General features: G+C 36.2%; 1 protein-coding gene and 1 long non-coding RNA gene across 3 annotated transcripts in view; one reads left to right on the forward strand and one right to left on the reverse strand.

The window, feature by feature from the left end:
* Positions 1–530: 530 nt before the first annotated feature.
* LOC143371627 (angiotensin-converting enzyme) overlaps positions 531–15,200 on the reverse strand; it is a 30,540-nt gene continuing 15,870 nt past the window's right edge. For both annotated transcript variants that reach the window (XM_076817022.1, XM_076817021.1), the window contains exons 2-13: positions 9,109–9,303; positions 8,837–8,995; positions 8,673–8,754; positions 5,114–5,254; positions 4,842–5,024; positions 4,675–4,769; positions 4,099–4,250; positions 3,862–3,989; positions 3,516–3,762; positions 3,342–3,431; positions 2,912–3,019; positions 531–2,828 (exon numbers count right to left, since the gene is read on the reverse strand). In XM_076817022.1, coding sequence (XP_076673137.1) covers positions 2,180–2,828; positions 2,912–3,019; positions 3,342–3,431; positions 3,516–3,762; positions 3,862–3,989; positions 4,099–4,250; positions 4,675–4,769; positions 4,842–5,024; positions 5,114–5,254; positions 8,673–8,754; positions 8,837–8,995; positions 9,109–9,294 — 2,220 coding nt within the window. In that variant the 5' untranslated portion in view covers positions 9,295–9,303 and the 3' untranslated portion in view covers positions 531–2,179. The remainder of the gene's footprint in view (positions 2,829–2,911; positions 3,020–3,341; positions 3,432–3,515; positions 3,763–3,861; positions 3,990–4,098; positions 4,251–4,674; positions 4,770–4,841; positions 5,025–5,113; positions 5,255–8,672; positions 8,755–8,836; positions 8,996–9,108; positions 9,304–15,200) is intronic.
* Positions 5,279–6,815, forward strand: LOC143371691 (uncharacterized). The gene is made up of 3 exons (XR_013086090.1): positions 5,279–6,265; positions 6,368–6,499; positions 6,582–6,815. It is a non-coding gene; the product is annotated as an uncharacterized LOC143371691 (long non-coding RNA).

A 15,200-nucleotide genomic window follows, 5' to 3' on the forward strand; every position in this document is an offset into this window, starting at 1 on the left:
AAATAGTAATCTTGTCTTTCACGCAGTGGCGGATTTAACAGGGCGACCAATGAGCAGTTGTCGCCTGGGCCCCTGCTCAGAAGGCCCACTCAGGCCCCCATCCTTAAAAATATTATGATCTTATCCAAACTATATTTTTTTCTGTATTATTACACTGAGCCCGGTTTTAATAAACTACCGCTTTATTTCCCCGAAAAATAGGCCCCTGCTCAGAAGGCCCTGTCTTCAAAAATACATTATGATTTTATCCAAGCACTATATTTGTTTCTATACTTTTCTGTGCACTCCCCCCCCCCCCCTTTAGTAAAGTAGCTCTTCACTTTCCCGAAAAAAGATGGGCCCCTCAGAAGGTTTGCCACCTGGGCCTTTTTTCTTAAATCCGCCACTGCTTTCACGTATAGTATAATATATGTATTTACATATGTGCGTGTGTTTGTAATTAGACAAAATAAATCTATTCTTTTATGCGTTATATAAACGTTCATCTAAGCATTCCAAGGAATTAACATATTTTTATGATACACAGTACGTAGTGAAACAATTTCATAGTTTGGTTTTGGCACAGAAATGTACATGCGTCTACCGTGATTGCATGATAAATTTGTACCAAAACAATATTTTATTATCCGATTTAGGTACAAAATAAATACTTTTATAAAAAATATATATCCTCCATACAATCTATTGTATATAAACGTTGCACACGTATGCGATAATCGTACACAGGAATACAGTAGTAAAAAAGATATGTTCCGCATACGGTCGTTATACACATTTTCGTATTTACTACTTCCTTCTACCATTATATAAATTAATATACACATATTATTTAAATCTGAGTGTATACAGAACACCTACAATTATAAAGGCATTATCGATACGCATTCCCTAAAGGTCCTACAGAAAACATGAGGAATATACTTTTGTTTTATGTGTTATTTTTTCTTATATTATTTGTTGCGTTTTGGCATAGGTGAAAAGGAACTGTCGTACTTGGCATACAGATTATGATAGTTCGGCACGTAATATTTGTTTCCTATCCTTACGATCTATATTTGTGTTGTAATGTACGAACTCTACTACATTTGTCCAAAAGATAGACGCAGTTAACGAAATATATATTTTGGTAATTATTTAGAAGTTTTTTGGACATGTTGTCGGGGACACGATTTTGAATAACTTTTTCCTATACATGTTACCGCCGCTCGACCTTCGTTTCCGAGATATTCGCGAAAAACTGCTGCTACTACACAATGTATTCGGCCGTATACCTACCTACAGTACGCGTCCGTGGCAGCGAATGCGCCAGCATGGGACAAAACAAATGACGAAGCTGACCTTTGTTTCCGAGATATTTACGGAAAATTTCTTTTAACTTGTTCCGACGCAATGCATTCCACTTTCCGGCTTGTCCCGGATATTAGTATTGGTTGGGGCTAGATTAGCGCGGGGGGCGCGTAAAGCATGATGGCGAACCAATATGAGTCGCGGTGTTGACGGGCATCCGCAAGTTTCTGATTCCAATCTCTAAACTCACATCAGTTCGCTATCATGCTTTACGCGCCCCCGCACTAATCTAGCCCAAACCAATACTAATACCCGGGACAAGTTAGAAAGTGGAATGCGTTGCGTCGGAATAAATCAACAGAAGTTCTTCGCAAATATCTCGGAAACGAAGGTCGTGCGGCGGTAACATGTATAGGAAAGTTGTTCAGAATCTTGATCTTGATAACATATCTATAAATCATTGAAATCGGTGAGGATGGAAAACTTCTAAATAATTACCTATATTTTAAACAAAAATAATTATGAAAATATAAATTTTTATTTCATAGTTTTAAGTAAACATTGTATATAGTAGCATTTGCGCATTAATACTTATGATTTTTTTTCTGTTTGCAAGCTCTAACTCTTTTTGTCAACATTTTCACTTGTAAAAATTGCTCAATACTCAAATCATACCAAGACTAAATTATAGTACTTATAGAAAGTAGATTTCTGAAAATAGCCTTCATTTGTTTTGTAACGAGCAGTGAGGAATGTACAATATTGAATATTGCAAATTATTAAATGTCTTTCTAGATGAAAGGCTTTATAATAATATAACACACTTGTGTAAAATCTAGCTTATACATTAAATGTAAGAATAAATATACTTTTTTAATGTTGAAAATTACTGTTAAACATATCGTCTATTTTTTGGTACTTTACGACATCTTTGTCTTCCAAAAATCGCAATTATACAAATAATTATCGTTGCTAAAAGCACTGCACCCACAGCCCACACTGCCTTGTTAGTATTAATCTTTGGCTTTTTTTCTTCTTCAGTGTCTAAACTATCGATTAATGACTCATCAAAAGGCACTTTAGTTGATGCTTCTGACTTTAATATGTTACGGTTTTCTAGCTTTTCTTCTGATATGTGTGTCGCTGATTTAGACCGTAAATCTTTATTGCTATTAACTACGGCGTTTACGTCATTTCTTCCATCGTTTTTTTTATCCGAAGGTGCTATGTTTGCTATTTTTTTTCTCGTGACCATACTCCTTGATGTAGTAGTAGTTGTGGTGGTAGTGGTGGTGGTGGTGGTGGTGGTGGTGGTAGTAGTAGAAGCGTTCATTTCTTCAATAATTTTTTTTTCTAGTTCTTCCAATTCAGACTCTCTAGCGGTAACTATTTTATATTCGAAATTTTCTTCCAACTCGTCAATGAAATCTTCTAATGGGGAGAAGAATGACAGAAGCGAGTCCGATGAAATTTCTTCTATATTTAAAAATTTATCGATTATTCTCATCCAATCATAGGCACCGCCTTGTTGAATCATTTTTCTGTAAACAAATTAAATAAGTTCTTAATGTATTTTCGGAAAAAGATAAATACTATGTTATTGGCATTTGTGAATAGTACCCACATGAAATCGACTTTTGTTGATTTTTCCACAATTGAATCGTATCTAACTTCTGTGGACTCCATTAAGTATTCATAAAATTGAAATGCAAGAATTGTGCCAGTTAACTTTCTGCAAAAGGGAAACTTGTGCCAGTTTTATACTCGCTAACGCATACATGTAGACAGTGGTGGATTTAAGAAAAAAGGCCCAGGTGGCAAACGTTCCGAGGGGCCCATTTTTTCGGGATAATGAAGAGATAGTTTACTCAAACCGAGCTCAGTGTAATAATACAGAAAAAAAATATAGTTTGGATAAATCATAATTTTTTTTAAGGATGGGGCCCTGAGTGGGCCTTCTGAGCAGGGGCCCAGGCGGCAACTGCTCATCAGCCACCCTGTTAAATCCGCCCCTGCATGTAGATCACTAGAATTTTATTTTTATTACTACTTACGAGAGATATGGCTTGTTACTTGTAATATAGTCGTCGTTTAAGAAAGTAGGTATTTCAATTCCATTAGAACTAATTCCTTCATATTCTTGTCTTGAATAGAAATATTCAGAATTTGTGTTAAACATAAAACATATAAAGTATTAAATTGAAATTAACACTCAAATAACGTAATACCTATATTTCCACCAAGATGATACCAAGTCTTTGGAGTTTGTGATATTCATTTCAATAGCATTAATTCTCCACGCATCTGCAGACATGTAATAAGCAAGTCGCGGTAACGTATTCAATGCCGTTATCATTAGAGACACAATCAAATGTTGTTCAGCATCAGTAGAATTATCCATAATGTGGGTATAGTTCAACCAAGCGGGACTTGCAGCTAATATGCCGAAAAATTCTGATACTCCTTCTTCTAAAGCTAGAGGGGGATATAAATATTGTTCATAATACCATCTAATATTCATTTTAATATTAATGATAAATGTTGATATTTACATTTTAATATTTTCATTCTTACCAGAATATCGATTAGCTGCGTTAAGTACCGGAATAGTTTCGAGAGACACTTGATTGAATACAATCTTTCCTACATTTTTATGAGCAGAGAGATAGTTGCTCACAGTAGGCTCGAAGCAAGTAGATACCCTGTGATATAAATCAGCAAAATTATGAGTCATCTAGTTTTGAAAAGGTAAATAGGTTAACTGTATCTAATAAAATATTTGGAATGCCCAGTCATAACATATGTAGGTACCTCGTAATACCTTCTTCACAAAAATTGATTATTTTTGATGGGCATTGTTGGTTAAAGCGACTTTTTTCCCAAAAATCGGCTTGCGGTACTTGGTGCAACATTTTTACACCCATGGCAGAAGCAGTTTTATATAATGACTTCCCAATAAGTTTCTAAAATATAATTAAATTAATATGCAAATATATTTTATACGTAATTATATATGTATAATAGGGCGCAGCGGAAAATTTAAATTTGAATTTTCAGTTGGCCTGGATGTGGGATAGTTGTCTTTTGATTAACCAAACACAACTGTACAAAAATTTTGGAAAAATATTCATGTCTGCAGGTTCCTTTTTCTCCTAAAAATGATTATATGATTATATGAGTATTTTTAGGAGAAAAAGGAACCTGAAGACATGAATATTTTTCTAAATTTTTTTTACAGTTTTTTGGTTACTTAAAAGACAAATCCCGCACCCAGGCCAACTGAAAACTCAAATTTTCGCCTATATAGTATCGCTCCGCCCTAATGTATAATGCACAATTTATTATTTATTCTTATTTTATATATATATATATCATCATATTCTGTACCCTTTTCCAAAGATTCCTTTTAATATTGTACATTAAATCTGGATAAGGTGTTGCATCAACCGATATGGTAGTCCAATCAATTCCTTGTAAAGACCCTTTCACAAAAGGTTACACTTCTCAAATAAAAGTTATTTTACAAATCCGTGTATACTATGCTGGTAACTTACCGAGTAAATAACCTGGTATTGTATCATTTATAGCAACTTCGTATTTATGCGACAAATTAGTTTTAATGAACTTGAATATTTTTTTATGAAGCTTAGAAATTTTACTCCACTCATATTTAATTTTGTTGTAACCATGATTGTATCCACTCAAGAGTTCCCAGTATTCTGTAGTATCTTTTGCATCTGAAGTATAATTAACAACATTTTCATGTTTAATCGAATTGTAAAATTACTGTATACGAAAAGGGTAAATTATTTTTTTAAATAATAACCATTTGCTTCTGCAGCTTTATCAACGAGCAAGAGAATAGTTGAAAAGTTTGTAACTAGTGGAGCTAATTCTTGATGCCAAGCTGTCCAAATACTGTTTTGATGCTGAGCATCCTTGCTGTGAGACAGTATATGATCCAGATCTGGAAATATTAATATTTTTAGTAATCGTACATACATGTAATTATTACTACATACTAGTTATATCAGGATATTATTCCGAAAGGCACCGATGGCCGAACGAGATGAAATTTTAGGGATCTTTTGAAGAATGTGAGCGGACCCCAAATATAAAATTTTAGTTTCGGGAATTCACCCGTTTGGAAGATACAGTTAGCCCCGTTACGCACTTGCGACCAGTCGCCGGCAACTTGGTCGCCGAGAAACCAGAAATTTGGCAACCAAACGAAGCGACCAGACCGAGCAACTCGATACCTATCCGTTTCGTAGAGAGGGCCAAACAGAATGGACGTCGAGGAGATTGCTGTAATTATGAAGTACACTGAAAAAAAAGAAGAGGCGATATTGGGTGCATCCTATGTTGGAAGAACGCCGCCAAAAAAGGAATGTTTATTCTAGGGCAGGGGTGCACAAGGAGCAGGTTTTAGCGCCTAGCTGCGAGCAACCAGCCGAGCGTCGAGCTGTCCCGTTGCTAAGGATAGAATCAGTGAGGAGAACTGCAGTAGTGTACTATCAAGAGATAGCGATAGCGTCTCGAGGCAAGTAAATGCTCAGCGCGAGACGACCGTGCCTAAATTACGCCGAGCACTTTTTGGAAGAACCCTTCGACTATCTCAATAATGGTTGCTCCGATTAAGTTTTGAATGGTCTTAATGGATAGCTTGGGGTTAATTTACATCAGAAAAGTGTCTTCGTTTTGCTTCTACGTGCCTTATGAGCTGAGATATTTCGATGTAAAGTTGCAATTTGGCGAATTTTATGTTAAGATTTATTCTCCATCGTCAAGTGTGGACAAGAGGGGAGCATGAAAGGGCGAGGAAATGTCTCTCTGGCACGTCGTTCATTCGATGAAGGTTTCGGCCAATCGCGTAACAAATTGTTGACACGTGACAGCCAGACAGAGAGCACATCTGTCAAAGTAAACGTAACCTAGCTAGTGTCAATCAATCATAACCTGCCAAGCGTCAAATGAGGTAAGTTGTCAAAATTTTTTAAATGTCACGAGTTTTTACACCATATAGGACACTGAATTATTGACTCAATTAACAAGGTAAGTCGCCAAAATTTTTTAATAGACTATGTAGAGCTTATAGAAACCAAGGCGACGCACAGACTTGGAAGTTGTCCGGAGAAGGTTCGACAGAGAAGCATCTTCTTTCGCACAAGTTTCTGGAAATTTGTACCACGCATGTACAAAATAATATATTGTAATAAATTGCATATAAATTGACAGATGTTTTTATACCAGCAAATTATTTTTAATCTAGAGTTTCTGTATAAAACTTACAGAAATGAAGGAGGCGCACAGACTTGGATAGAAATGAAGGGGACACACAAGTTTGGATAGAAATGAAGGGAATGCACAAGCTTGGATAGAAATGAAGGGGATGCACAGGCTTGGAGGTTGTCCAGAGAAGGTTAGATAGACAGAGGAGCATCTTCTTTCGCACTAGTTTCTGAAAATTTGTTAAATAAGGTAAATCGGCAAGTTTTGTCAAAAGACATAGCATTAAGAATTAAAAAAATTATAGTCAACTAGCATCCCCCGTCTCAGCTTTGCCCGAAATATTAGCGTGCCTGATTCATAATCTGTAGTCTGCAATCTGTAAACTCGAGAGCCCTCGGCCACTTATTCCCGCCGCGGTGCTGTCTCGCAAGCGAGAAGCGCTCGCCCGGTCGCCGCCTGGCGGTCGCATCCCGATCTACTATTGCTTAAAAATCATTATTTAAAAAAAATAAAAACGTTAGAACCTTTCTCTCGTCAAGACGAACAAAGTGATGCAACACACTTTTGCGTAGAAAAAGTCACTTTTGCGTCAGTAAATGTGAACTGTACGCAAACGTGTATTACATCACATAGTATAGACTTACATCTTCCTTGATTCTTTTTAATCTTTTGTGAAAGACATTCGCAATACTTTAAAATCCATAGTAGTTGCCACGCTATTAATTTATTTTATTAGTTTCTCATTAACAATATTTTAATTCACTAATAAACATACTAAATTAATTTTATTCCAATACCAATAAGTTGTGCGTTAAAAATATTGGATCTCTTCGTTCATTTTCGCTGAATTACCATTAGCATTTAAATTTCCTGCAACAAGATTTTCTGCCATACGCTCTCACCTCCTTCGGACACATTTTGTAGTCTCTACACTTACTATAGCAAAGGGCCACTCTTCTATTTCTATAAAAGTTCTACGTTATGTTGTAACTAAAATGCGGATTTTATATATTTACAGATAATCGAAGCAGAAGATGATGCAGTTTGATCTACGTCAGAGAAAAAAAGTTATTGTGACATAGTGTTATATTAATTAAACGATTTTATTCAGCTTCGATACTCTGTTTGCTTCTTGTATGTTTGGTTCATATCTGAAAACTGAAATTTAATCCAATTCCACCAAAATTAAATTGTCTTGAAGCTTTGCAGGCGTGCGTAGTTTGGATGACAATACAATATATTTAAAAAAAAATTACCTCGAGGGGGGGGAATTATCCAGTCATCAATAAACACTACAACATTTATGAAATTTCCACAAAATAACCTTTTTTAAAAATAGGTACAAAAAAGTGCGCCAAGAATACACGCGCACGCAGACGAACAAAAAAAAAACTTTATTCAGTTTAGCAACACCAATTCGGGGTGCAGCGCCAAGTATTTTGAATAAAATATTTATTGGTATTGAAATATTTATTTGTATAAAATAAAAATAAATCTACTTAATATTATTCAATACATTTTTTGTTTGTATAAATAGCCATTGTTATAATTAGCGCAATTTTGGTATATCATTAGTTTTGTAAAGCTAAATATAGCACATTAATAAATTTACGACAGTTTTTTTTGTTCGTTTGCGCGCGCGCGTATACTTGGCGCACTATTTTGTACCTTTTTTGTTAAAAAAGGTAATTTTGTGGACATAAAAATAACTCAGATACAAAGAAAACAAAATTTTAAGTAACAAATAAATATATACATATATACAGTACGCATCTGGTGCTCACTATTACACATAGCGATATTTAGAAGCACAAAACTGCATAATTAATAAATCTGTACATGTAATAATATACGAGAAGTTGAGGAATGTCAACTATAATACCCAGGACAAGTTGGAAAGTGGAATGCGTTGCGTCGAGATAAGTCAACAGAAGTATTGTTAAGAGGGGAGGCCGTGGAAAAGTGATTAAGAAAATCTGTAAGGTGTGCCCTTTTCTGTCCCCTTTATCTTTTGAATGCATTAATTGCCGAAGCTAAAATTTTATATTTGCAGTCTTTCCACACCTGCCGCATTACCGAGTTTCATTTCGATCGGCCACCAGTGCCCTTCAGAAGTACAGTCTCATACCATATATATAAAATTAAAATAATACCTTTACGTGTATAATTATTCAAAAGTCCAGTACTATACTTAGATAATCTTAGTAACTCTGCTGTCCCAGCAAAGTGAACGAGCTATAAACATTTATAAAATATATTTTTTAAACCTATTTAAGTATATAATTATTTAAATCGCATTGGCGTAACTTTATCTTACTGTTTTTAAATCGGCACTCTCCAGCAAAGCGTCACCTACTTTTTCAGCGATATCGTATTTGTATTGCAACAATGGATCACTTATATCAATCTTTGAAGAGTTGACAATTTCGTCTCTTTGCGCCTTTTTGAAAGTGGCATAAAAATTTAACTTCTCTTCCTACGACACATATAACCATGTTATTTAGAATATAGATATACATATGTATTTAGGGTATCTTTTTGAATTGGAAACAATTACAATGTATTAGATTTATTTTGCCAAGAACGTACCCATATCGACAATGTTTCATTTGATGGAGAATTAATAAACGCCCATTCCGTTTCGCCAGTACTGGAACAAATATCCTCGTATGCAAATTCAGTCAATTCTATGAAAGCCTTAGTTGTATCATTTTCCAACGACGCCGCCGCGTAAACGACGAGATTAAATATAATCCAAGCCCATTTTGATGGCATCCCTTCGTGCTAGAAAAAGATAATATCATTTATACAAGTAAATCGAAGATGTTAATTTGCGAGTGAAATAGTGCGCGACAGCGGTAGAAAGGTTTGTCAAAATGGGGTTGGAAAGTTTTAAATATTCGCTGAACCTATAGCCCTGCCTAGATTAAAGGATGGCTAGGGGGGGGGGGGACAGCAGCCCCGGGCCCCACTTTCCAGGAGGGCCCTGTTCTAAGCGATTAGCTCACTCTGTCTTCATTAGAAATGTTGCATCAAATAAATTGTCTATGAGTTCCACAACATCCAATTTAATGTTTTTATTTCAAAAGCAGGGGTTGAAACGGTTCCGAGAATAACTGTTTCAAACTGTTATATATCGGTTCTTACTGAAACAGTTATGAATAACCGATATTCTGAATAACTGTTATAAGGAACCGAAATTTCTGGCTATATCGATTTCGGTTACGGTTCTGCAGAACCGATATTATATCGGTTCCGTAACGGTTATATATTGGTTTTATAACAGTAGTGTATCCTGTCTGTTACGCATCGGGTATGCGTAGTACGTTCTAAAATATTTACGATGAATGTCACATTTTTTAATGGAAATTCGATTTGTTTATAAGTTTTTTTATCGTTGGGCCTCTCTATCTGGTGTCTCTCATTTCAAAACTCCATCAATGCAGGAAAAGCCGAAATGAAAGACAGCATCTGTAAATTAAGTATTGAAAAGAGAAAAATAATTAATATAAAATTAGTAGTAAGTTTGTACATATTAGGAAAGTTATTATTGTTAGTGTTAGCAATACTTGAAATGAAGTGTCAGATTAATATTAGTGATAGTGTACAATTAATACAAAAATTAGTGATATTTAAAAATATACCGACATAATGGGCCGAAAGAAATGCGACATTGTTCGTAAGTATTTTAAAACGTGCGATGACAGAATGAAAATGCGACGTATAGTTGGAAGTTGCTCTGCAACAATTTCGGTATGTATACACAATTTATATTTTGTTTAAATTTTTAAACACTTAAGGGGGCACCCCACATTAATAAGGGTTTAACTTAAACGTAACTTAAAAAAAAAATTATTTCAAACTACTTTTGAGAATCAATTTATTCTTCACAGATTTATTATTTAATTATAATTTAAAAGGCGCATACGCATGGTTGAAGCAAGCCCAGCCCATAGCGAGAGTTTACTGTATAACCGATATAATATCGGTTCTGTAGAACCGGAATCGAAACCGATATAGGCCAGAACCGTTTTCACTTGTAACTGTGTCAAGATTATTTCGGTTCTCATAACTGTTTCGAGAACCGAAACCGATATCATAACTTTTTCAACCCCTGTTTAAAAGTTCATTGTTTAAAGTTCCTTTATGATATCTATTTAAATTTTCACCATTTTTGAGATTTGATTGTTTAAATTTTTACCTCCCCCCCCCTCTGTTTTTCAACTACGGGGCTCACCGAAGGTTTGATAGCCCTGGGTCCCAAAAATTTTAATCCGGGCTTGCCTATGGCATATTTAATCTCTAATTGTTAGCTGTTGAAGTATCTTACAGTTTCTCCGTATTAGTCAATAAAAGACTATATTATAGAAGAAGATCAGTCACGAGGAGCACTATGTACATCCGATAACCTCTGTTAGACTTGAAGATACCAAAAAATGTAGAGAACATAATTTAAATGGTCCTAAAGCCGATCATTTTTCTTTAAGTTGTCAAAATCGTTAATGTTGTATTATAGTAGTTTTTAAGACAAATTTAACCACATATTACAGTAAATCCTCGTTACCAGCCCAATGAACGGGGCTGGCAGGCGGGCTACTAACGCGCTGTGGACACTATTCCGCGTGGCCAATAGCGCGTGTGAGAAAACCCAATGAGCGAGCGAGAGGAAACGAAAGAGTCGACACGAAGTTGTCGTCGACTCTTTCGTTTCCTCTCGCTCGCTCATTGGGTTTTCTCACACTGTCCGAAGGATTCCAAGAAATGGTGGGGATAGTCGCCAGACTCCTAAGGCACTTAGGCCGGTATTCATAGTCGCTACTTATTCTTAAGCAACCTCTACTAACCTAGTAGCTAGCATTTGCTTAAGAATAAGTTGCGACTATGAATACCGGCCTTAGAGCATATATACATGGAGGTCTCATTGCCTAAAGTTGACTGCCGCGAAACTGTCGCCAACCTCACGCGAGAGAGAAAGACATGTGCGAACTGTGCGAGAGAGAGAAGTATAGAGGACCCCATCGACCGTAATGCGCATGCGCCGATATCGTGCGAGAGAGAAAGACATCATGCGAGCGTGAGAAGTATATATAGATTCTCAATCGCCCGTAATGCGCATACGCCAATACCGATACCGGATCGTGGCCGGCGATATCGGTGCATGCGCATTACGATCGATTGGGACCTCTATACTTCTCTCGCTCGCACCATCTTGGCGACAGTTTCAAGCTCTCAATGAGACCTCCATGTATATATGCTCTAAGCTAACGCATGGTAGAAACGAGCTGGTAACGAGGTTTCACTGTAATCACCCTGAAAATTCAGAAAACAATAAATAATCTTAATAGAAAGAAATCTATGCATTATGATTCTTCCTTTGGATGGTTTAAATAATTATGTTCTATATAGATTTCTTTGTATCTTGAAATCTACCAGTGATAGTCGAATATTCTAGATCTCGTGACTCATCGTGCATAGTCGTTGCTGCAATTACTCACTTGATTATTACCATTCCTTATAAGGGCCGCGTTGCAGGTTAAAAAAAAACATTTTTTCGTCTTAAATGACACTTTATAGTCCTAATAACGCGGTACAATTCATACGATGAAAAATAAAGGAATTCTGTTTCTGCATAATCGATGATACATCGCCGAGCAACTCCATTCGGCAGGTTAGACGGATGATCGATACAATGTCGCTCGGCTCGGACTTCGGGGGACATCAAGAATGAAGGATTAAAAAAATTATTTGTGGCCAATGGACGAATTCCCATCGAATAAACTGATTCATCCGTGGCGATTCAAATAAAAATAACTCTGGGTTATTTTTATTTGACGACGAATAAAGATAAAGTCTCTTCAATTTGATAGATTATTTCAATAATATATAATGCCCATCTCTGGATGAAACAATACTTATTTGCGTATCAATATCCCTTCTAAACTTCGCAATTCTTATTATCTTCTCTCATTCTGTGTAATTCCTCTTCCCCACTGACGGTCTTTCTGTAATTTTGCCAGATCGCTCGTAATTAAATCGCTCATTTGCTGCAACAACAACACAACTAAAAATTTGCAGTTTTTGAGTTATTAGTATAGAAAAATCGGTTGTTGTCTAACAAAACTTTTGAACCAGTTTCCCCAAAAGTCGTGAATTTTGAGTTATCTATGTTGTTGTTGCAGCAAATGAGCGAAATGTAACATATGCAGAGAGGGCAATATTTATATTTTCTTGTGAAAAAATATAATGATATGATCATTCAATGATTGTTTATTTTATTTGTTTTAATAGAATGTAAAACTTTCACATTTTCTATCGTATCAGCATGAACGTTTCAGTAACATACTGCTGAGATTTTCCAGATGAAAATGAATTTAAACACGGTATAAATCGGATTATTTTTAGCATTATTAGATTAGAAATGTTACATTTATATTTAATTATCTAGGTAGTACTGTTCTAGAAATAATCCGATTTATACTGTGTTTGAACTCATTTAAATCTGGAAAATCTCAGCGGTATGTTACCGAAAACGTTACGTATTACATTTTATTAATACATAATCCAAAGCAAGCAACAGTGTATGCCTTTCGAGATCAGAAGCCGTCGCCGAACAGCCCAAGTCCTCAGCACGAAGTGAGACTGCGCCGGTCCGGGTAAACACGCTGCCGAAAGTTATTTGAAATTTCGAAGCCTTCGAATAAAACCCGAATAAACTATGGATAAAGGTGAAAACCTTATTCAACGGTTCGAATAAACTTTCTTCGAATAAAAAACTTATCTTTGAATAAAAAAATTATCTTTCGCCGTCGAGTAAATTCACTTGGAATAAATTTATTTATCCGTGGTGTTTGGAATAAAGATAACTCGTGCTATTCGAAGCTTCGAATAACGGATAAACATAAAGTGTCTTTTATTTGAGTTTATCCGGATATTTTCTTTGCCCATCTTTGTTCTCCAGCCGCTTCGCCGTGATTCGTTCAAGCCTCCCTGACGACAAAATAGTAATAGGGGAAATGCGGCAACAGCGCGATGCGACTCTCCATACGTATCGGCAACTATGTCTTTCCTACATTTATCGGCTACCTTGGCCTTCCACCGGTTCTGATGCTACATGGCGCGAATATACCATCAGCGCCGTTGACGGAGAATCCTTGAAGCCTGATTCTGTCATTTCCCGAGTCTGTCTCAGTACACGATTCATAAATTCATTATTATTTCAACGTACGGTGCTTATTAGCGTTCAAACGCACCAGACCACCCTGAACGAATGCCTACTGGAGGCAACTATACCCGCAAAAACTTCCTTCTTGCCGATTCAAGGACGAAAGTTGGTTGAAACGCTTTGTTTGCTACATCGCGTATACGTATACGCTGATGCTACGTGGCTCGAATATACTTAAAGGGGTACGTAAAAAACTCGAATTTGAAGATGGCATGCCAGCAAGATCCTATGTACACATGAGCCCACAGTCTGCTTATGCAAATGCTGATATTTTTTTGCACTGGCTTAAGGAACACTTTCATCCAAGAAAAGAGAATGGCAAAGTATTGCTCATCTTAGGTGGCCACAGTTCTCATTGTTCCAATATTCGCATGCTTGATTTTGCAGCAAGTAATGACATAATTCTGTTGTGTCTTCCTAGTCACACGACACACTACTTGCAACCCCTGGATCGCTTAGTTTTCAAATCTTTAAAATCAGCTTGGCGGACTGCAATTTCTTCATGGGTTTTTAACCATCCAGGCCGAAGAGTTACAAGATATTAGTTTAGCACGCTATTAAATGAAGCCTGGACAAGGGCAGCTACAATAAGCAATGGATCTTCAGGTTTTAAAGCATGTGGGATACATCCTTTTAATGAGAACGCAATTCCTGAATACGCTTTCGCAATATCACAGAATGCTCTTGACCACTCAATGCCACCTGTAAGCACTGTTCCTGTTGATAACGGCCAACCGTGCAATATTTTGGTCGATTCAGGACCAACTTGTAATACTGATGCAGTTCACGTTCAGGGTGAAGAAAACCAAAGTACTGTATTGCAAGTTCCAGTTGCATCTCATGATAACGCTCCTAATATTGAAAGTCTAAGTGGAACACCTACTCATTATCCATCATTTTCCAATAAAGTTGCGTTTCAAACTATTGCCCCGGTTCCAACATTGACAAAACCAAAACCATCTAAAAGGAAACAACATGCAATGATTTTAACAAGTGCGGAAAACATTGAACATGTGAGACAAAGAAACAGGAAAAGAGAGGAGAATCTGAAGAAAGAACTACCAGTAGCAAAGACAATACGAAGGAATAAAAGCCTTGGGAAGAGTAATAGGAGCTGTTCTAGAAATAAAAACCGAAGAACAAATTTTGAGAATGTAGTAGATATTTCTTATGACGATTCGACTGATGCAGAAAATGACAACTACTGTGCAATATGTGAACTCTATTTTTATGATAGAAAAGGACCTAAATGTGACTGGGTAAAAACTACTTGTTGCAAAAAGTGGGTTCATGAAGACTGCGTAGAGATTGGAGACTGTTTAGTTTGTAAGAAATAGCTATGTTTTCAAATGTATTTTACGTTTCATTGAGTTCAAATATTTGTTATTAGTTAGTAATAGCTTAAATAGTTTAAAATATCGTTGATTTTCCAAAATTTCAGTGATTAGTTCGCACTTCA

Source organism: Andrena cerasifolii, chromosome 7, assembly GCF_050908995.1.
Source record: "Andrena cerasifolii isolate SP2316 chromosome 7, iyAndCera1_principal, whole genome shotgun sequence".
Lineage (NCBI taxonomy): Eukaryota > Metazoa > Arthropoda > Insecta > Hymenoptera > Andrenidae > Andrena > Andrena cerasifolii.